This window comes from Stenella coeruleoalba, assembly GCF_951394435.1.
Source record: "Stenella coeruleoalba genome assembly, chromosome: 1".
Taxonomy (NCBI): Eukaryota; Metazoa; Chordata; class Mammalia; order Artiodactyla; family Delphinidae; genus Stenella; species Stenella coeruleoalba.
The window spans coordinates 102,371,969-102,396,584 of NC_137169.1; the positions used below are offsets into that span (position 1 = coordinate 102,371,969).

Consider the following 24,616-nt stretch of genomic DNA (forward strand, 5'->3'; position numbering starts at 1 on the left):
TCAACATCTGCTCACCCTTGACCTCTCTGTGCTTGTCAAGCAGGTCAAACAATTCTGTACCTTCATGCGTCTCCTCCTGATGTCTGCTCAAGCTTCAAGGCTCAGCTCAAGTCACCAAATGTGTTGGTTTTCTGAATTTTCCTCAACCACCCCACCCAGGGAAAACATTGTTGCAAGAACACTTCCCATTCACCATGTTCCCAGGGCACCCTTCACTCAGCCACTGGCTTTCACATCTGTAGTTCCCCGAGTGCAGGGACCAAGCGTTATTCATCTCTGAATCCCCGATGCCTATCGCCACACCTGCAGCGTTGCAGAGACTTACTAAGTGTTGACTGAAATCAACTAAGAGAAGGGCAGCCTTGGGGCTGCAACCACTGAACCAGAGCAGCACAGACACGGAGTGAAGTCATCAACTATTTTTTCACCTAGTTTTCCCTTTGCTGGCTTCGTCTGGATACATTTGCTGGGCAAATTCAAAAAAATCCTCATTCCAAATTGGTAAGATTAAAATAAAGAAGATTAACTGATGCAACCTAATTTGAAAGCGCTAAGACTTAAAATCTGGCCCAGACTTTTGAAGCTGCTCTTAACACCAGCCAGGAAGGGAAGGGATAAATATGAAATAAAGTGCCTTCTGTAGGTTTAGTACCGGAAGTTCCAGAAGCGGCTAAATGCTCTGGGTCCTACAGAGCAGATAAAGTGCTCCCAGCGCGGGAGCCCAACCCTTCTCGTAAAAGCCCTCACGCCCATGAGATGTCCAGAGAGTCGCTTCTGCCCTTTTACCTCTAGCTCTGCGCCTGACAAAGCACAGACGGTGGAAGTGTACTGAAAATCCAGCTTCCCGGGTCCCACCCCAGAAGGCTGATTCAGGAATCTGCACTGCCTGAGCCTGGGAATCTGTGCTATTAGGTAAGTCTGAAGCACACCCTTAGGATGGCAGAAGACCAGGTGGCAGGAAAGCTATGCAAAGACCAAGACCACCGCCATCTGACTGGAGCAAATGGGATGGGGTGGGGTGGCGGGGTGTCAAACTACAGGTCCCGAAGGGGGCCCCCCACCTGTGCCTCAGATGCCCCAGCTCACCTCCCACAAACCACAGCTCCGCTCACCAGGACAATGGCAGCCCCTCGCTGAAGGTGAGCAGTAACACAAGGAAAGGCCCTTGGGCACTTGCTGCAGCTCCAGGACGGCACGCCACCAACTTCCAACCAAGCCAGGGAACCGAAGGCCCATGGGAACACCCGCCCCCAGCCCAGCTGAGGCGGTCAAGCAATAGCTTTTGGCTCCGGTCGAGAGCCCAGCTGGACTCAGGGGCTGGGGGAGTGCAGCCTGAGAAGGTCAGGGCTGGGGCTACCTGGGCCCTATGTACCCCAAGTACTTGCAGAACCGCCAGAAGGGTCTGCACAGCCTGTCTGACCACCCTCCCTGCCAGACAGAGAGTGGGGACGAGAGACTGACCGGTGGGCTGGACGTTGACCACAGTCCCCTCAGAACGCTTTCGGGTCATCGGGTACCACGAGCCGTCTGGGTCCTGGATCCACTCGGTGGCCTCGCAGTAGAACTCGCCCTGGTCGGAGGGCTGCAAGTGGAAGACGGTGAGGCGGAAGGTGCTGCTCCCCAGCTTGTCCAGGCGCACCTCCCCCAGGCTCTGCCTCTGCGCGTAGTCGCTGCTCGACTGCAGCACAAAATCCCGGCTCAGGGCAATGACCTCCACCGGCTTCTCGCCGCCCCGCTGCCGTAGCCAGGCCACGGACAGGTGGCTGTGCTGTAACGTCTCCGTGGCCACCTCACACGTGAGCTCTAGGGGGTCCTGCTCCACTCTGTGCAGAGTGTGGCGCACAGCAGTGGACTGCAGGGAGTCCGGGATCACTGCAACACAGGAACAGCCATGGGACACGGTCACAAAGCCACAGATCTTACACTTGTGGGGCTGAGCTCCCACCCACCAGCCTTCGACAGTCCCTGTGTGGCCATGGAGGACCCCAGACGGCACAGAAACCGAACAAATTTTCTGTTTGGATTTGGACTGCAATTTTTTGGCGCTTACACTTACCTGGTTGATATTTCAATAACACTCAGATAAAAAGTGACTTGGGGGCAGAGGGATAAATTCAGAATTCGAGATTCACAGATATACACTACTATATATAAAATAGAAAACTACAAGGACTTACTATATAGCACAGAGAACTATATTCAATATCTTGTAATAACCTATAATGGGAAGCAATCTGAAAAAGAATACATGTCTGTATAACTGAATCACTCTGCTATACACCTGAAACATTCTAAATCAACTATACTTCAATAAAAAAAATACATAAGTAAAATAATGTTTGTAGACTTAAAAGAAAGTGGGTCAAATTTCAGTTTATATAATAAATGAACTCCCTGAAAATAACATGTAAAAGGAATTCTGTGTCAGGTCAAATAAGATTTTGTTGTTCACGGTAGTATTGCTTCCAGACATTTTAACTTGGCTTCTCACTGAACTTCAAACAAAAAGAGTTCCTGGAACTTCGAGTTTCCCATTTTCTATACAACTTGCTCATTTTCTCCCTTCTAGCCACCCCACCCCCATGTCAGCAGTGCAGTGCACTAGGAAGGTTATTTCTTCTTCTTCTTCTTCTTCTTCTTTTTTTTTTTTTAAAAAAAAAGGACTTCCCTGGTGGTGCAGTGGTTAAGAATCCACCTGCCAATGCAGGAGACACGGGTTCGAGCCCTGGTCCAGGAAGACCCCACATGCCACAGAGCAACTAACCCCATGCAGCACAACTACTGAGCCTGTGTTCTAGAGCCCGTGAGCCACAACTACTGAGCCCGCGAGCCACAACTACTGAAGCCCATGCGCCTAGAGCCCATGCTCTGCAACAACAGAAGCCACCACAATGAGAAGCCTGTGCACCACAACAAAGAGTAGCCCCCGCTCGACGCAACTAGAGAAAGCCCGTGCGCAGCAACGAAGACCCAAAGCAGCCGTACATAAATAAATAAATAAAGGTTGTGGTAGAGAGAGGCAGCAGCATCCTCAATTTTTTAGTAGGTTTAATTTTCATATTATTCATGTGTCAACATGTGTCATGTTCGTGGGCTGGAAGGAAGCCACGGTATGGGGATGAGTCAGGCAAGCAATGAGATTTCCTCTGTGGTCACCTGGTCAGCAGTTTCCTGCGGAGACTAAACATGACCCCCTCTCGATGTGAAGGATCGAAATCTTAATTTCTAGTTTTTATTATCACAATTAAGCCTGGAAATTATGACGTGGACAGAAAAACAGAACAGCCTTGATATTTCTGACCCTTCACATTGGCAAACACTGTGGCGCAGAGCCGGCCACAATGAAATCCCTCTCCCTTCTCCTCCACCTCCCTCCATCATCCAGGGGCCAAGGGAGACAGCTGGTACAAAATTCCTCACCCTGGAGCCAAAGGACACACAGACCCACTTCAGGTCTGAGCATGGTCCTGCAGCTGCATCAGCTTCCTGACTCAGCAGCGCCCCAGGCAGCTCAGAGACACCTTCCAAAGGCCCATCACTGAGAACAACACCCAGTTCTATCCACCACCAGTCCCTCCCATCAGGAAGCTTGCACAAACCTCTAGATAACCTCATCCACCAGAGGGCAGACAGCAGAAGCAAGAAGAACTACAATTTTGCAGCCTGTGGAAGGAAAACCACATTCACAGAAAGACAAGATGAAAAGGCAGAGAACTTTGTACCAGATGAAGGAACAAGATAAAACCCCAGAAAAACAACTAAATGAAGTGGTAATAGGCAACCTTCCAGAAAAACAACTAAATGAAGTGGTAATAGGCAACCTTCCAGGAAAAAAAATTCAGAATAATGATAGTGAAGATGATCCAGGGCCTCAGAAAAATAATGGAGGCGAAGATCGAGAAGATGCAAGAAATGTTTAACAAAGACCTAGAAGAATTAAAAACCAAACAAACACAGATGAACAATACAATAACTGAAATGAAAAATACACCTGAAGGAATCAATAGCAGCATAACTGAGGCAGAAGAACGGATAAGTGACCTGGAAGACAGAATGGTGGCATTCACTGCTGCGGAACAGAATAAAGAAAAAGGAATGAAAAGAAATGAGGACAGCCTAAGAGACTTCTGGGACAACATTAAATGCAACAACATTCGCATTAAAGGGGTCCCAGAAGGAGAAGAGAGAGAGAAGTGACCCGAGAAAATATTTGAAGAGATTAAAGTAGAAAACTTCTCTAACATGGGAAAGGAAATAGCCGCCCAAGTCCAGGAAGCACAGAGAGTCCCAGGCAGGATAAACCCAAGGAGAAACACGCCAAGACACATAGTAATCAAACTGGCAAAAATTAAAGACAAAGAAAAATTACTGAAAGTAACAAGGGAAAAACAACAAATAACATACAAGGTAACTCCCATCAGGTTAACAGCTGATTTCTCAGCAGAAACTCTACAAGCCAGAAGGGAGTGGCATGATATATTTAAAGTGATGAAAGGGAAGAAACTACAACCAAGATTACTCTACCTGGCAAGGATCTCATTCAGATTTGACGTAGAAATCAAAAGCTTTACAGACAAGCAAAAGCTAAGAGAATTCAGCACCACCAAACCAGCTCTACAACAAATGCTAAAGGAACTTCTCTAAGTGGGAAACACAAGAGAAGAAAAGGACCTAAAAAAACAAACCCAAAACAATTAAGGAAATGGTCATAGAAACAAACATATCGATAATTACCTTAAACGTGAATGGATTAAATGCTCCAACCAAAAGACACAGGCTTGCTGAATGGATACAAAAGAAGACCCATATATATGCTGTCTACAAGAGACCCACTTCAGACCTAGGGACACATGCAGTCTGAAAGTGAGGGGATGGAAAATGATATTCCATGCAAATGGAAATCAAAAGAAAGCTGGAGTAGCAATACTCATATCAGATAAAATAGACTTTAAAATAAAGAATGTTACAAGAGACAAGGAAGGACACTACATAATGATCAAGGAATCAATCCAAGAAGAAGATATAACAATTATAAATATATATGTACCCCACATAGGAGCATCTCAATACATAAGGCAACTGCTAACAGCTATAAAAGAGGAAATCGACAGTAACACTATAATAGTGGGGGACTTTAACACCTCACTTACACCAAAGGACAGATCATCCAAACAGAAAATTAATAAGGAAAAACAAGCTGTAAATGACACAACAGACCAGATAGATTTAATTGGTATTTATAGGACATTCCATCCAAAAACAGCAGATTACACTTTCTTCTCAAATGCACATGGAACATTCTCCAGGACAGATCACATCTTGGGTCACAAATCAAGCCTTGGTAAATTTAAGAAAATTGGAATCATATCAAGCATCTTTTCTGACCACAATGCTATGAGATTAGAAATCAATTACAGGGAAAAAACCGTAAAAAACACAAGTACATGGAGACTAAACAATATGTAACTAAATAACCAAGAGATCACTGAAGAAATCAAAGAGGAAATCAAAAAATACATAGAGACAAATTACAATGAAAACGCGATAATTCAAAACCTATGGGATGCAGCAAAAGCAGTACTAAGAGGGAAGTTTATAGCAATACCAAGCCTACCTCAAGAAACAAGAAAACTCTCAAATAAACAATCTAACCTTACTCCTAAAGGAACTAGAGAAAGAAAAACGAAAAAAACCCAAAGTTAAGTTAGTAGAAGGAAATAAATCATAAAGATCAGAGCAGAAATAAATGAAATAGAAACAAAGAAAGCAATAGTAAAGATCAATAAAACTAAAAGCTGGTTCTTTGAGAAGAGAAACAAAATTGGTAAACCTTTAGCCAGACTCATCAAGAAAAAGAGGGAGAGGACTCAAATCAATAAAATTAGAAATGAAAAAGGAGAAGTTACAACAGACACTGCAGAAATACAAACCATACTAAGAGACTACTACAAGCAACTCTATGCCAATAAAATGGACAACCTGGAAGAAATGGACAAATTCTTAGAAAGGTATAATCTTCCCAGACAGAATCAGGAAGAAATAGAAAATATGAACAGATCAATCACAAGTAATGAAATTGAAACTGTGGTTAAAAATCTTCCAACAAACAAAAGTCCAGGACCAGATGGCTTCACAGGTGAACTCTACCAAACATTTAGAGAAGAGCTAACACCCATCCTTCTCAACCTCTTCCAAAAAACTGCAGAGGAAGGAACAGTCCCAAACTGATTCTATGAGGCCACCATCACCCCAATACCAAAACCAAACAAAGATATTACAAAAAAAGAAGATTACAGACCAATATCACTGATGAATACAGATGCAAAAATTCTCAACAAAATACTAGCAAACAGAATCCAACAGCACATTAAAAGGATCATACACCATGATCAAGTGGGATTTATCCCAGGAATGCAAGGATTCTTCAATGTATGCAAATCAATCAATGTGATACACCATATTAACAAATTGAAGAATAAAAGCCATATGATCATCTCAATAGATGCAGGAAAACCTTTTGACAAAATTCAATACCCATTCATGATAAAAATTCTCCAGAAAGTGGGCATAGAGGGAACCTACCTCAACATAATAAAGGCCATATATGACAAAACCACAGCAAACATCATTCTCAATGGTGAAAACCTGAAAGCATTTCCTCTAAGATCAGGAACAAGACAAGGATGTCTACTCTCACCACTATTATTCAACATAGTTTTGGAAGTCCTAGCCACAGCAATTAGAGAAGAAAAAGAAATAAAAGGAATACAAATTGGAAAAGAAGAAGTAAAATTGTCACTGTTTGCAGATGACATGATACTATACATAGAGAATCCTAAAGGTGCCACCAGAAAACTACTAGAGCTCATCAATGAATCTGGTAAAGTTGCAGGATACAAAATTAATGCACAGAAATCTCCTGCATTCCTATACACTAACAATGAAAGATCAGAAAGAGAAATTAAGGAAACAATCCCATTCATCATTGCAACAAAAAGAATAAAATACCTAGGAATAAACCTACCTAAGGAGGTAAAAGACATGTACTCAGAAAACTGTAAGACACTGATGAAAGAAAACAAAGGTGACACAAACAGATGGAGAGATATACCATGTTCATGGATTGGAAGAATCAATATTGTAAAAATGACTATACTACCCAAAGCAATCTACAGATTCAACGCAATCCCTATCAAATTACCAGTTGCATTTTTTACAGAACTAGAACAAAAAAATCTTAAAATTTGTATGGAGACACAAAAGACCCCGGATAGCCAAAGCACTCCTGAGGGACAAAAACGGAGCTGTAGGAATCAGACTCCCTGACTTCAGACTATACTACAAAGCTACAGAAATCAAGACAATATGGTACTGGCACAAAAACAGAAATATAGATCAATGGAACAGGATAGAAAGCCCAGAGATAAACCCACACACCTATGGTCAACTAATCTATGACAAAGGAGGCAAGGATATACAATGGAGAAAAGACTGTCTCTTCAATAAGTGGTTCTGGGAAAACTGGACAGCTACATGTAGAAGAATGAAATTAGAACACTTCCTAACAACATACACAAAAATAAACTCAAAATGGATTAGAGATCTAAATGTAAGACTGTACACTAAAACTCTCAGAGGAAAACATAGGAGGAACACTCTTTAACATAAATCACAGCAGGATCTTTTTTGATCCACCTCCTAGAGTAATGGAAAGAAAAACAAAAATAAACAAATGGGACCTAATGAAACTTAGAAGCTTTTGCAAAGCAAAGGAAACTACAAACAAGACAAAAAGACAACCCTCAGAATGGGAGAAAATATTTGCAAACGAATCATCGGACAAAGGATTAATCTCCAAAATATACAAACAGCTCATGGAGCTCAATATTAAAAAGACAAACAACCCAATCCAAAAATGGGCAGAAGACCTAAATAGACACTTCTCCAAAGAAGACATACATATGGCCAAGAGGCACATGAAAAGATGCTCAACCTCACTAATTATTAGGGAAATGCAAATCCAAACTACAATGAGGTATCACCTCACACCAGTTAGAATGGGCATCATCAGAAAATCTACAAACAACAAATGCTGGAGAGGGTGTGGAGAAAAGGGAACCCTCTTGCACTGTTGGTGGGAATGTAAATTGATACAACCACTATGGAGAACAGTATGGAGGTTCCTTAAAGAAATAAAAATAGAATTATCATATGACCCAACAATCCCACTACTGGGCATATACCCAGAGAAAACCATAATTCAAAAAGACACATGCACCCCAATGTTCATTGCAGCACTATTTACAATAGCCAGGTCATGGAAGCAACCTAAATGCCCAGCAACAGACGAATGAATAAAAAAGATGTGGTAGATATATACAATGGAATATTACTCAGCCATAAAAAGGAACGAAATTGGGTCTTTTGTTGAGACGTGGATGGATCTAGAGACTGTAAGTAAGAGTGAAGTAAGTCAGAAAGAGAAAAACGAATATGCGTTAATATGTATATTAACGCATATATGTGGAACCTAGAAAAATGGTACAGATGAACCAGTTTGCAGGGCAGAAATAGAGGCACAGATGTAGAGAACAAACGTATGGACACCAAGGGGGGAAAGTGGCGGGAGGGGTGGTGGTGGTGGTGTGATGAATTGGGAGATTAGGATTGACATGTATACACTAATACGTATAAAATAGGTAACTAATAAGAACCTGCTGTATAAAAAATAAATAAATTAAATTAAAAAAAAAACAAAGGCCCATAGTTTCTTAGAGGTTTGGCCTCTCTTCCAGCTGATGTCACCTGCTTAGTGTTCCTCATCAGTTCTTCAGCTTATCAACCACAAATGTCCTTGCCTTATATTTTTATATCCCCTTTCACCAGCTTGAGGGTCAGTTGACCTTCTCTGAAATTCTTAACATCTGCATTAGATCTTCTTTAAGTTTTAGCTTCAGCTTTCTACTATTTACAAGTGAACACACAAACCTGGTTCACTTATGCTACCTGTTGACCTCTAAAATATTTGGGGAGCTTTGGATTTTAAAAGGTTTAAAGTCAAATAAAACTGCACTATAAAAGAAGTGACTCAGTGTTATGGATTGAATGTTTATGTTCCCCCCCAAATTCCTGTGCTGAAACCTAATCCCCAGTGTGATGGTATCTGGAGATGAGGCTTTGGGGAGGCGATTAGGTCATGAGGGTGAAGCCCTCATGAATGGGATTAGTGCCCCCCACCTTTTTCTTTGGCTGCACCACACTGCATGCAGGGTCCTAGTTCCCAGAGCAGGGATTGAACCCGTGCCCGCTGCAGTGGAAGCGTAGAGTCTTAACCACTGGACCTCCAGGAAAGTCCCTGGGATTAGTGCCCTTATAAACGGACCCCAGACAGCTTTCTTCTTCCCTTTCTGCCATGTAAGGAGACAACAAGAAGTCAGTACTCTGCAACCCTGAAGAGGGCTCTCACCAGTACTAACCATGCTGGCACCCTGATCTGGGACTTCCAGCCTCCCGAATTGGGAAATAAATGCTTGTTGTTTAAGCACCCAGTGCAGTCTATGATAATTTATGATAGCAGCTCACACTGACTATGACACTCAGACAGAACAGCAGCCATGTGAACACAGTTATCTCCTTACCCATGAGGTTCATCTTGGCACTGTAACTCCCGAAGTATCGCTCATCGGTGTTGGGCGTGTGGCATTCATACTCCCCAGCATCCCGGGCCTGGAGATCGGTGATGTGCAGTAAAGCCGAGTTCCCCTGGACCCTCTCCACGTAGATCTTCCCGCTGCGGACACGCTGGGTATAGATGGCGTAAGGGAAGGAAGAGTCCATGGTGCTGACGATCTGGACCTCGCGCTCAGGGGCGGAAGGCAGGTAAATGGACCACTGGAAATTCTGCTCAGAAGGCCCCTGGTAGCCACTGACATTGCACCAGATGGTGATGTGGGAGCCCTCTGTGCGGTACAAGGGTCCTTCCTGGACGGCGACTTGCCGCTGTGCTGACACTACCCCTGTGGGGGAGACACACACAACAGGCTCACTTACTTCTCAGACCAAAATGCAAAGCAGGCAGCAATGTTCAAAGGTTTTGTTATTCGTGTGACATGGTAATAATATAAGTAGCTTACTGGCCCTTTCTGAGGCGCTCTTTGATTTATAAATATTAATTAAAACACTGTGGTAAAGCACTGTCTCTAATTTGCATATATGGGAATTTGATCACGCAAGGACATGGTTCTGTTACTTATTCAATGGCTGACTCTTGGGAATTTCATTGAGTCCCTCTGTCATTCATGCGGCAATTTTATATCTATTTATTAATGCCCTTTATAAAGTTTTTAATAAAATGAGCAGGAAAAGTTGAATCCTTGGCACAAATTCAGAGGAAAACAAATACAACCAACTGCCTTGCAATCTGCCTGATACTAAATAAATGCTCCTTTCTTGATTAGAGGGCTGGGAGGAGGGAGTCCTGGGGCCCTTTCTTTGGTGCTGCACCCTTATTTGCAAGAGGTAGCTACTCCCACGACACCATGTAGAGCATTCGTTACACCCTCTTTCCTCCATATGCGGGGGCAAAGCTGAGCTCCTGCAGGCCGCTGTTCGGAGTCCACATGAACAGGAATGGGAAGGGCTGACGCACATCCCTGACGCCCAGATGCCCACATGCCGCCGATGGGGGCAACTGATGCCCCCCCGCCCCGGTAACAAGGAAGTCGGGCTGCTCTGGAGACTGAGCTCTGATTCACCACCGGCCGCCCCACCCTCTGGCTGGGATACGCGCCTCCGCCTGGCCTCTGCCTGCCTTCTCCATGTTCTTAACATGGTCTCCCCTCGCAGACTCAGGGGCGGGAAATAGAGTGAGTTTGCTTACTCATTCCATGCCAGCACAACTGATTCTGCCTGAGCCACTGAGAAGGTGGGAGGGGGGCACACCCCTGTGGCCTTCCCCTTGACAGCAGGGGGCGCACAGCACTGTGGCAGAAAGAGCAGGGGAGGGCTAGTCACAGCTTTGCCAGGAACTGGAGCTGGCTGTGCCGTCTTGGACAAGCTGCTTTTCCTCTCTTGTACCTTGATCTCTTCATCCACAAAATGATTTCTGAGAAGGCTTTGGAGTGGACTAGCACGTGTGCCAATGCTGGCTTTGTCACTTATTAGATTCGTTGTGACCTTGGATAAGTTACTTAACCTCTCCAAGCTTCAGTTTTCTCATCTGTAAGATAGGGATAATCATGTGTGCCTCGCAGAGCTATCAAAAGACTTAATTAGATAACATATATAAAGCCCCTAGCATGGGGCCTAGCCCATAATTAGTCCTCAAGAAAGAGCTGCTAGCTAGGGCCCCTCCTGGCTGGAATACTCTGTGGCTCTGGATCCAGAGAGGACAGGATTTGGGCCAGTGAGCCCTTAAGGACACGCCAATGGCCTCTTGACGATGACACCATTTGTGGGGTCGCCCACCTCCACCCACAGCTGCAGCCCACTCCCACTCCCATGAAAGCTTCTCCCACTCTCCCGCCAAAAGGCCATCACAGCTGCCCCAGCTTAAACTTATCTGCAGTGGATCCAGCTGGGGAACAGCCGGGACGGCTCAGATCCTAGCAGGATGCAGCTCTAAGCCCAGCCCGGGGGATGCCTGAGCCTCAAAGCAAGCTGATCTAATCTAAAACAGACGCTACAAGGAAAGGCCTGTGGCTCATAAACTTTCATTCGTGCACAACCTTTTCTCCCAAACAAAATTTTACATGGAACCCCACCTCGGCTTAAGCAGCAGAAGCAAGGAAAGTGAAAAGGGGGTGGGGAGAGGTGGCAAATCAACAGATGGAGGTGGTGCGTGAATTGACGTGATACATTCTGGTTGACAGCATTCACAACTATATTGAAGGTCATGGAGAAGACAGCTCATTAGTTATTTTCAGTATGTTAAAATTTAGTGTGTAACATTTTTACTGTGTCCTACAACAATTTAAAAATATATATATGTATATAATGACACTTGAACCAAATGTTTGCAGTACTCCAGAGATGCAGAACTTTGAAAACAATGTAACTACGTTCATAACTTTTAGGTCTCCCTGCATTTCAATGTTCTACGACAAAACAGCCACAACCACGCCCCACCCGCTGCAAAGAAGGCTGCAAGCAGGTCAGGACCAGCCAGCATCTTTGTTAGGGCACTACTTCTCAACCTTAGACCCACACTGGGATCACCTGGAGAGCTTTAAAAACTAACAGGGCCCGGGCCCCACCCCATGTAACCGGTCTGGTGTGCAGAAGCCTGGGCATTAGGAGTTTTTAAAACTCTAATGCAGAGCAGTGTCGAGATGTCTTTATCGACAGAGTGCCAGCCAGGTGCCCAAATTAAAGACCAGATCCTGATTTAAGACTCTCAACAGCTTTGAGCTCCTCCCTTTGCTGATTTGGGTCAAGAAAAGTTTTATTCTCCTCTAGTGAATGGGCAGAAGAAAGCAGCTGAGGCCCATCAGATACTGGCTATGATGATGCAATACTGAGCTCACCTAGACTGCATTCTATTTACAGACCTTACAAAAGCACTAGATCAGAGGATCATACACATCATTCCCCTGAAAGGTAAACAGTGTTAAGTGGCCTGAATGAGCCAGGGCATCAGGGTCAAAACAACTTGTCCGAGCCGGAAGCCGGTTAGAAACAGTCATGACAAATAAATAAATAAATAGATACTAGACTGTACTTTAACCATACACATTCAGCTGCACCTGCTTATTAAATATCTTCTGCATTCCCTTCCGACCCCACAAAGGGCCTCTGACCCTTAAAAATAATGCTGCTCTTAGGAAGTGGACCTTAACATAGAAATAGAAATTAACTTTTTCTTCTCAACAGTTTAATTCCCATTCTATACCCCACATTCCCCATTTCCTTCTCCTGGCACTGCCCCTGCTGTCCGGATCTCATTTTCCTAGATGCTGCTACCTTCAAAAAGACAGAGCCCCGGGCTTCCCTGGTGGCGCAGTGGTTGAGAGTCCGCCTGCCGATGCAGGGGACACGGGTTCGTGCCCCAGTCCGGGAGGATCCCAAGTGCCGCGGAGCGTCTGGGCCCGTGGGCCATGGCCGCTGGGCCTGCGCGTCCGGAGCCTGTGCTCCACAACGGGAGAGGCCACAACAGTGAGAGGCCCCCATATTGCAAAGAAAAAAAAAAAAAGAGCCCCGACCCTGGCCAAGGCATCTCCTGACCCCACTGTCCCTTCCATCTTCCCTCTCAGCCTACAATAGAAGGTTCCTCTGGGCAGGGATCAAAAATAACATTTTTTACTTTAGACATTTCTGTACTCTTTGTTTTGCAATAAGTAAGTTATCACTTCTCTAAATTAAAATGATCCAAGTATTATATATAACTGTATAAAAAGGACTAGACACAAAAGACATAAAAAGAGTGGGAGACAAAAATAGGAACAAAAAACAAGGGCAACAAAAAATAGTAATGAATATGGTAGATATTAATCCAACTATATCAATAATCACTTTCAATATCAATGGTCTAAACGTACCAATTAAAAGACAGAGATTGTCAGAGTGGATTAAAAACACTACCCAACTATATCTTGTCTACAAGAAACCCACTTTAGACATAAAGACAAACATTAAAAGTAAATGAATGGAGAAAAATATACCATGTTAACACTAATCAAAAGAGCTGGAGTGGCTATATTAATTTTAGACAGACTTCAAAGTAAGGAAAATTATCAGGAATGAAGAAGGACATTACATAATGATTAAAGGAGTCAATTCTCCAAGAAGACATAACAGGTCTTATTGCATATGCACATAACAACAGAGCATCAAACTACATGAGGCAAAAACTGATAGAACTGCAAGGAAAAAAAGATGAATCCACTAGCATAGTTGATGATGTCAACACCTCTCTCTCAGAAATGGACAGAATCAGCAAGCAGTAAATCCATAAGAACATAGCTGAACTCAACAACACCTTCAATGAACTGGATACAATAGACATCTACAGACTATTTCATCCAACGACAGTAGAATACCCATTCTTCTCATGCTCACATGGAACATTCACCAACACAGACCACATTCTGGGCCATAAAATACCCCTTAACAAATTTTAGAATATAGAAATCATATAATATCTGCTGGTAGACCAAAATGGAATTAAACTAGAAACCAATAATAGAAAGATAACTGGAAAATACCAAAATATGTGGAGATTAAACAACACACCTCTGAATAACACACGGGTCACAGAAGAAAATCTCAAGAGAAATTTTAAAAAATACTTTTAAACTATCAATAAATGAAAATTAAAATATGACTTAGCAAAACCTATGATATGCAGGGAAAGCAGTGCTTAGAGGAAAATTTATAGCATTGAATTAGAAAAGAATAAAAATCTTAAGTCAATAATCTAAGTTTCTACCTTAGGAAATTAGGAAAGGAGGAGTAAAGTAAATCCAAAGTAAGCAGAAGAAATAAGAATTAGGGTAGAAATCAATGAAATTAAAAACAGAAAATCAATAGAGAAAAGTCAATGAAACCAAAAGCTGTTTTTTTGAAAATATCAATAAAACCAATAAGCCTGTAGCCAGGTTAACAAAGAAAAAAAGAGGGTACAAGTTATTAATATCTAAAATGAAAGAGAGGAAATTATAAGATTCTATGGAAATTAAAAGAATAATAAAGAAATCCTATGAACAACTGTATGATCACAAATTTGATAACCTAGATGAAACGGACCAATTCCTTGAAATATACAATCCGCAAAAACTCACACAAGAAGCAAAGATGATCTGAATAGGTCTATACCTATTAAAGAAACTGAATCAATAATTAATAACCATCCAAAACAGAAAGCACCAGGCCCAGATGGGGTCACTGGCGAATTCTACCAAACATTTAAGGAAGAAATCATACCAATTCTCTACACTCTCTTTCATAGGATGGAAACAGAGGGAATACCCCCTCCTAACTCATTCTATCAGGCCAGCATTACCCTAATACCAAAATCAACAAAGGCATTATAAGAAAACTACAGACAAATATTTCTCATGAACATAGGTGCAAAAATTCTCAACAAAATATTAGCAAATTGAATCCAAAAAATATATAAAGAATTATATACCAGAACCAAATGAGATTCATCCCAGGTGTAGTTGTTCAACATTCGAAAATCAATCAATGTATTATCACATACCACATCAAACCAAAAAAGAAAAACCACATGGTCATATCAACAGATGCAGAAAAAGTATTTGACAAAATTCAACACCCAGGGCTTCCCTGGTGGCGCAGTGGTTGAGAGTCTGCCTGCCGATGCAGGGGACACGGGTTCGTGCCCCGGTCTGGGAAGATCCCACATGCCGCGGAGCGGCTGGGCCCGTGAGCCATGGCCGCTGAGCCTGCGCGTCCGGAGCCTGTGCTCCGCAACGGGAGAGGCCACAGCAGTGAGAGGCCCATGTACCGCAAAAAAAAAAAAAAAAAAATTCAACACCCAATCATTAAGAAAACTCACAGTAAACTAGGAACAGAATAGAACTTCCTCAACTTGATAAAGACTACCTACAAAAAACCTATAGCTAACATCACACTTAATGGTGAGAAACTCAAAGCTTTCCCACTAAGATCAGGAACAATGCAAAGATGTCCCTTCTCACCATTCCTTTTCAATAAGGCAAGAAAAAGACTTAAAAGGTATATATATTGGGAAGGAAGACATAAAACTGTCTTTGTTTGCGGGTGACATGATTGCCTATGTAAAAATAAAAAAGTTTTTATTGACAAAGAAACTCCTGAACTAAGAGATTACAGCAAGACTGCAGGATACAAGAGGTTAATGTACAAAAGTCAACTGCTTTCCTATATACCAATAATGAATAAATAGAATCTAAAAGTAAAAGCCCAATACCATTTACATTAGCATCATAAATATAGTCAACTGATCTCTGACACAGGTCAAAGGAAAAACAGTGGAGTAAAGATAGTCTCTTCAACAAATGGTGTTCAAACTACTAGACACTCACATAAAAAAAAAAAAGAATCTAGACACAAACCTTACACTCTTCACAAAAATTAACTCAAAATAGATCACAGACCTAATTGTAAAATGCAAAACTATAAAACTCCTAAGAGTGGACTTCCCTGGTGGCGCAGTGGTTAAGAACCCGCCTGCCAATGCAGGGGACATGGGTTTGAGCCCTGGTCCGGGAAGATCCCACATGCCGTGGAGCAACTGGGCCCGTGCGCCACAACTACTGAGCCTGTGCTCTGGAGCCCGCGAGCCACAACTACTGAGCCCACATGCCACAACTACTGAACCCGTATGCTTAGAGCCCGTGCTCCGCAACAAGAGAAGCCACCGCATTGAGAAGCCCACGCACCGCAATGAAGAGTGGCCCCCACTCGCTGCAACTAGAGAAAGCCCGCGTGCAGCAACGAAGACCCAATGCAACCATAAATAAATAAATTAATTAAAAACTCCTAAAAGATAACATAGGAGAAAACCCAGATGACCTTGGGTATGGTGATGTCCTTTCAGCCCTAGTACCAAAGGCATTATCCATGAAAGCAATAAATGATAAGTTGGCCTTTATTAAAATTTAAAACGTCTGCTCTGCAAAAGCCAATATCAAGAGAATTAGAAGACAAGCCACAGACTGGGAGAAAATACTTGTAAAAGACACATCTGATAATGAACTGTACTGTAAAACATAAAATGAACTCCTAAAACAAAGAAAAAAAAAACAACCTGATTAAAAGATGGGCCAAAGACCTTAACAGACACCTCACCAAAGAAGATATACAGATGGCAAGTAAGCATATGAAAGGATGCTCCCTCCACATCATACATCATCAGGGAAATGCAAATTAAAGCAAAAATGAGATACTACTACACACCTAGTAGAATGACCAAAATTTGGAATGCTGACAACACCAAATGCTGGTGAGGATGCAGAGCAACAGGAATGCTCATTCACTGCTGGTGGACATGTTAGGGGAAGCACTGACTGAAACCGCCCACCCTGGCCAGGCAAAGACAGTAACAATTTGCATGAGTTATTTTACAACAGGAGATCTGGTAAGGAACACATAACTAACAAGCCACCAACAACCGGAAGAATTCGGGAAAGGTCAAAAGGAGAGAGAAGACGCCAGTCCACATGTCCTACCAACCTCCCAGAATCCTCCTCGCTGGAATCCATCTTGGCTGAGTGACGTGCATGCCACCGGGAAGGACCCTGAGTCAGAATGATTGGCCAGAAACAACCCGGAAACTAATCCCATCACCATAAAACCTGAGACTGTGAGCCACGTGGCAGAGCAGTCCTCCTGGGTTCCCTTACCCTCCTGCCCTCCGCCCAGGCGCCCCTTGCCAATAAAGTCTCCTGCTTTGTCAGCACGTGTGTCTCCTCGGACAATTCATTTCCGAGAGTTAGACGAGAGCCCGCTCTCGGGCCCTGGAAGGGGTCTCCCTTCCTGCAACAGAAATGCAAAATGGTACTGATGCTCTATGCTCTGGAGGGCAGCCTTGTGGTATCTTGCAAAAGTAACCATATTCCTACCAAACAATTCAGCAATTGCACTCCTTAGTATTTACACAAAGCAATTGAAAACTTCTGTCTACACAAACACCTACACATGGATATGTACAGCGGCTCTCTTCATATCTGCCAAAACTTGGAAGCAAATGAGATGTCCTTCAGTAGGTGAATGGATACATAAACTGTGATACATCCAGACAATGGAATATTATTCAGCAGTGAAAAGAAATGGGCTATCAAGCCATGAAAGGACACGGAGGAACTTGAAAATACGTATTATTAAGTGAAAGAAGCCCATCAGAAAATGCTACACACTGTATGATTCCAAGTAAATGACATTCTGAAAAAAGCAAAACTATGGAGACAAATCAGTCTCCATAAAGATCAGTGGTTGTGAGGGCAGGGATATGAATACGGAGAGCACAAAGTATTTTTAGGGCAGTGAAAATACTCTGTATGATACTATCAATACAATGATGGATATATGTCGTTCATTATACATTTGTCCAAACCCACAGAATGTATAACACCAAGAGTGAACCCTGAGGTCAACTATGGACTTTGGATGATTATGATGTTTTAATACAGGTTCATTCTTGGTTAAAAAACGTACCACTCTGATGAGTGATGTTGATAATGCGGCAATTTATGAATGTGTGGGGACTAAAGGTATATGGAAAATCTCTGTATCTTCCTCTCAATCTTACTGAAAAACCAAAACTGCTCTAAAGAAAATAAAGTCCTTATAAAGAACTCATACAACTCAACAGCAAAGAAACAATCTGATTAAAAAGTGGGCAGAGGATCTGAACAGATGTTTTTTCCAAAGAAGATACACAAATGGCCAATAGACACGCGAAAAGATGCTCAACATCGTCAGGGAAATGCAACTTAAAATCACAATGAGGCATCAGCTCACATGTATTAGAATGGCTATTATCAAAAAGACAAGAAAAAACAAGTGTTGGTGAGGATGTGGAGAAAAGGGAATCTCTGTGCTCCGTGGGTGGGAATATAAATTGATGCAGCCGCTATGGAAAACAATACTGAGGTTCCTCAAAAAAATTAAAAAATAGTACTACCGGGCTTGCCTGGTGGTGCAGTGGTTGAGAGTCTGCCTGCCGATGCGCGGGACACGGGTTCGTGCGCCGATGCGGGGGACACGGGTTCGTGCCCCGGTCCGGGAAGATCCCACATGCCGCAGAGCGGCTGGGCCCGTGAGCCATTGCCGCTGAGCCTGCGCGTCCGGAGCCTGTGCTCCGCAACGGGAGAGGCCACAGCAGTGAGAGGCCCGTGTACCGCAAACAAACCAACCAACCAACCATTGGGGAGTTTGGGTCTTTTGCGCATTAGGCGCCTGCAATAAACGCTGTACCTTGCTTCACCACAACCCAGTGTCAGTAGATTGGCTTTGCTGTGTGCATCAAGGAAGTAGACCTGAGTGTGGTTCAGTAACAATTTCACAACATCTACAATACCGAATCATTGTTGTACACTTGACACTAATATAATGTTAAATGTCAATGATATCTCAAAAAAATAAATTTTTTAAAATAAGAAAAGAGACTCTTAAAAAAACAAAGAGAGAAAAGGACGAGAAAGAAAATACTGGGTAATAGAATGGCAAGTGATTAAGGAATGCAGGAACTGAGGAGGAGCAGCCGTGGGGCAGGGTCCTGGTTCCTCCTCAAGGAGAAAAACATCAACAATACCTTTGAGTTCTTCTGCAGGTACTAAGGTCCCCACCCAGGTGGAGGATGGTAACTTCAGGCTGAGCACAAGATTCCAGGAGCACTGGCCTGTTACTTCACCACCAACCAATCAAAAGAAAGTCTGCAAACACTGGAAGATAACGAAGAATCTGACCCCCTCCGCAAATGATTCTCCCTTTCAGGGTCAAGCAGAATCTTGGAGCTGGGTTTGGCCAGCCTCCTGAATAGAGCAACCTTTCCTTTCCGGCCAACATGTGTCTCTTGTATTGCCTTTCAAGCAGCAAGCAGCCAGGCCCAAGTAACAAGAAAGACTATATATTTGGTCTTTGTCCCCTAGTTCCTGGCCCACAGCTCCTAAAACTCTGGGAATTTCCTTAGCTATAGAGTCTTTTGTTATTCACAAGGAGACTCTGACCATACAGAAGTTGTTGCTAATGAGGTCATTCAAGGTAGGCCCTTAGATATTTTCAAGAGAGGGCTGGAATGTTCAGCCCCACCCTCTGAAGTCCAGGGAGGAGAAAGGGGTTGGAAGTTGAGTTTAATCACCAATGGCCAATGATTTAATCAATCGTGCCTATGTAATAGCACCCCGCCCTCCAGCCCCAGATAAAAACCCTAAATGACAGGATTAGAACTTCCAGGTCAATGTGCTGGGAGGGTGGCACACCCGGAGAGGGCCTGGAAGCTACTCCCCCATACCTTGCCCTAGGTACTGAATACAGCTGACCTGTGTGACCAAAAGGAAATGCAGAAATGATGGAGTGTGATTTCCAAAGTTGGTCATAAAAAAACACTGGGGTTTTCACCGTGCTCTCTGGGATCACAGACCCTGAGGAAAGCCAAATGCCATGTCATGAGGACATCAAAGCAGCCCTGTGACCAGGTCCACGTGAAGCCTAGTACCGACAACCAGCACATAACTAAGCCTCCTTGGAGCTCCTTCCTCCAGCCCTTGCCAAGCCTTCAGACGACTGCAGCCCCAAATGACATCTTGACTGAACCCCCCTGGGAGCCCCAGTGTCAGAGTTTCACGGTTAAGATGCTCTTGAATTCCTGATCCACAGAAACTGTGAGAGATAATAAATGTTAACTGTTGTTTTTTTGGTTTGGTTTTGGGTTTTTTTGTTTTGTTTTGCTTTAAGAATTATACTCACAATTGCAATAACTACTGGTTTAGCAGTTTAGCAATAACTACTGGTTTAGCAGAACACAGTTTCTCCCATCAAGATTTTTATTTTAGGACAATTTTTATTTTAAGAGCAGTTTTACATTTGCAATAAAACTGAGAAGAATTTACTGTTCTTTTAGTCTTAAGTGTTGGAGTAATTTGTTTTGTACCAACATGTATCTAATATAGACACCTGTGGGTCCTAAGATTGAAAGAAAAATTAAATTGCATGCACTTGTGTGTGTTCTTCTAGAAAAAAAGTCCATGAACTTCAAAAGATAAAGAGATTCAAGACCCAGAAAAAAAGATTAAGAATCACTGATTTAGACAATAAATGGTCAGTGGGAAAGGCCACATCCTTTTAGATTAGTTTTGGCAGTCTGTAATCCATAAACACATGATATCACTTAACTAGTTTTTCAAGCTATTGCTTGTCCAAGTTTGCTCCCACTTTTTCCTTCGTGCTGAGTCCTAGACAACCTGGCTAGAGGCAACGTGATTCAGGAGTTAGTGAGCAGGGAGGTGTGGCTGCGCCTGTGAAAGCCAGCTTCCCACGCATTTTTTGAACATGCCTGGGCGCAGGGACACACATCTCTAAGCACGGGATCCAATTTCTGAGTTCAAGATGCATAAGTGAGCATGTCAAAGTGTCAGAAGGATCTAGCTCACCACTCCACATCTCCTGTTCCAGTTGTGACCTCTATAATCCTCAGAGCTCAAACAGCACACAGTTGCTAGGAATTCTGCATGTGCCTCGGCCACACTAGTATATTTCTTAATCTGTAAAATGGGAATAATGTAAATGCACTATATATCAATCTCAGAGGTAATCCTAGAGATCAAATAATACTGTGAAAGTCACCAAATGAAAAATTTTAAATTTCATCTTGTTTCTACCAACGTGAGATACTAATCCAAAACCAGGAAAAATCTTTGTTAAGTACAAAAGCATGAAAGAGAAGATTAACGTTTGAATTTCAGTTAAAAATGAAAAACTGCACACACAGTAAATTTATGTTAAAAAAATATATACTGTACCTAGAAAAATAACCAAACAAAACATTAATGGTACTGGGCTGAATCTGAATGGTGAATGATTTTTCCCTCTCTCTTTTCCTTTCCTCTATTTTACCATTTTTAAAAATAAGCAAGTATATGTTTAAAATGAAGGTGAAGGAGGATAATGATTAGCACCTTAGTGTGTCAGGCATACTCTGCCCGCGTCATCTCATTTAATCCTCACAGTAAATGAGGTTGATTTCATCATAGCCACATTTACCCGAGGAGGAAATGGTTTTTCAGGTTACGTCACTTTTTCCATGACAAAGAACATGGCTAATCGTTTTCTTAGTCTGTGGCTCATACTGAAGGTGCCTGGTGAATATCAGTGATGAGTGATGATAAACCTGGGTTTCCCTGCCAACTTGGTCCTGAAGACGATGATGGGGAGTGTGCAAGGTCTCATGTTAAAAATGCCAAACAGACCAGCCATGGGGTGGAAACCAGGCCACCTCAGGGCCTCACAGAACGGAAAGGCTCCCAAGAGAGCAGTCAGGAAGGCCACTCCAGTGACAAGGCTGGGGATTCTCACATTTTAGCCTTCAGCCAAGGGAGGACAAGAAGGGGCATGAGCTAAAACGAATCCTCACTGGATCCCTTTCTGGGTCAGGGGACAGACAGACACGGAGCTTGGCCCTTACCACCAAGAGCCAGCAGTTGCTGGGTCCCAATCAGGGACAGTAAGTTATGTGTATTAATATGTCAACGAAGCCAGGCTGGAGACACCCACACTATGGAAAACACCTTAACAAGGAAGGCCCCGCTAGGTCAATGTCACTGCCTTCCGGAGGCAGCCTGACCAAGGTCCACACACACGGGGGAGCCACAGAGCCAGGACAGCTCATGGCTCAGCTTCCCCAGACCACGAGCACAAAGACCTGCACCCAGGTCCTTACTGCCATCAAAAACATCCCTTGAAATAGCCATGCAGTGGCACAACACAGCAGCGGACCTGAAGGATGGAGCTAATTCTGGAAGCTTCTCCGTCTCTGACCTCTCACAGCACAGGCAGTAGCTGGAGACCCTGGCTGGTCACTTAACCTCTCTGTGACCCAGCATCCTTATCTGTAAAGTAATATGATCTTCACAGTATTGTTGAAGGATTAAATGAGTTAAACCCCTTAGGACCTGGCCCACCATAAGTGCTCAGTATGCATTAAGCCAGCAACTGTAGTTGTAGCAGTAGTTGTGTTAGTTCTAGCTGTGCAACTGATCTCTCCCACACACCAACCACGGCGGTTTGTATTTTCCAAACATGGCAGTAACAATATCTCCCGTCCCACATGCTCCTCTGCACTGTGACCAAGAGATGGAGTTTATACCCTTCCCTTTGAATCTGGGCAGGTTTGTGACATGGTGTGACTTTCAAGGCTCGGCCATAAAAAGCAATGCGGCTTCCACTCTGCAACTTGATGCCAACATGGAAGAAGTCCTGAGGTTGCCATGCTGTGAGGGAGTCCAAGACATGGAGAGGGCGCTCCAGTCCACAGCCCCAGTAGAGCTCGCCATCAGTAGCCAGCCAAGGGCAGGAACCAGCCTTCATGATTCCAGGCCTGAGCTGTGAGCCGCCTCCCAGCCTTGGGATCCTCCAAGCCGAGGCCCCCGACATTGTAGAGCAGAGAGAAGCCACCCCTGCCAGTGCCTGCCCAAATTTCCAACCCACAGATGCTGTGAGCCTAATAAAATGGTTATTTTAAGTCACTGAGTTGTGAAACAATTTGTTACACAACAAATGTAACTAGAACATGTGTTATACTTTCAGCCAACATTTTTTGAATACCTATTATATGAAGGGGACCAGCACAGAAACCATGAAGGAGAGATGAATAAGACGTAGTTTGATCCTAAGTTGACAATTCCCAAAGAAATACTCATAACTAATTAATACTATACAACGGGATGTGATGGCAGTGAGGTGCAAAGTGCAAGGTTAAGACCCCTCAAAAGGAGAAAGTAAGGACAAAGAGGCTTCACAGAGGCAGTAACATCTGAACTGGGTCTTGAAGGAAGCAAGGTGAGGTACATGCCATGTGAAAACATTGTACTATGTCCCAGGATTATTAGCAAGAAGTTTGCCAAGGTCTCTTTTGTCACGTGACTGGGGGGCACGTCAGTGCCAGGTGGGAAAGGGCACTGAAAGTCATGCAAATAAAATCAAACCCCTCCTCTGGGACCAGGGCAGCTGAGAAGAGGCAAGTGGGAGACAGGTCAGGTTTTGTGTTTCTGAATCATCACTCGAGTGGCAGGGGGAGGACAGAGTAGAGGGCAAGACTGGAAGCAGGGAGACCAAATTAACAGTCAGGTGAGACAAGATGAGGGCCTGACCTGGTTTTAAGTTCAAGGACAAAAATATCACTCATTTAATCCTTCATTCTTTTTTTAGTTTAAATCTCCAGTGGTATCTAAAAGAGATGTTCTAGAGACAATGATGAATAAATGTTAAATTATTGATGCTACTTCTAAGGTGTGACTACCAGCTCCAGAACCAGCAAAGAGGGCTGCAAACAAGTGAATCACTTCGTCCCAAACTGACTTTGATCTCCATGATGTCCGCTGAGTCACTAGGTGCCCCACCATCCCAGGACGTTTAGCTACCAAGACCCTGGGCTGGGTCCCTGCTTCTGAGCTGTTGTCTAATTCACTCATTACTAGATGTTGAAGCTGCCACCTTAGAGGACTGCTAAACTATGACTTCAAAAGTTTTTTAAACATTCTAATACTTTAGGCAAAAATTTTTAGTTAAAATATTACAAGCTTTTAATCTCTTCTGACTACTAGCTAGAATCCTGCTTCCCCCTCCTTTCCCCAGAGATTGGTACAGTTAAGACTTAGGGATGGATCACTCCTGACTTAAAAAAGGAAAAAAAAAAAAAAAAAAAATATATATATATATATATATATATATAGTAAATATATATTTATACATATATAAAGCCATTGAAAATATACACTATTGATCAGCATTTTTTAACATAAACATCATCCTTTCATACAGAAATGTTCCTTAGTTTTCCTCCTCAACACTTTTGAGATTGAATAGAATTCTGGGTCTTTCCTTTTATACAGCTGTATAGTATTCCACAACAGGACGACACCCCATTTTATTCATTCCCATATTGGTGGATATTTAGGTT

General features: G+C 43.2%; 1 protein-coding gene across 5 annotated transcripts in view; it reads right to left on the reverse strand.

Annotated features, from left to right (window-relative positions):
* The window catches only part of IGSF3 (immunoglobulin superfamily member 3), a 99,403-nt gene that overhangs the window by 34,340 nt on the left and 40,447 nt on the right, over nucleotides 1–24,616 (reverse strand). For 4 of the 5 annotated variants that reach the window (XM_079921479.1, XM_079921481.1, XM_079921483.1 and 1 more), the window contains exons 3-4: nucleotides 9,639–10,016; nucleotides 1,462–1,872 (exon numbers count right to left, since the gene is read on the reverse strand). In XM_079921479.1, coding sequence (XP_079777605.1) covers nucleotides 1,462–1,872; nucleotides 9,639–10,016 — 789 coding nt within the window. Of the gene's footprint in view, nucleotides 1–1,461; nucleotides 1,873–9,638; nucleotides 10,017–11,076; nucleotides 11,190–24,616 lie in introns of those variants that run through there. The other variant, XM_079921482.1, reaches the window with a different exon arrangement.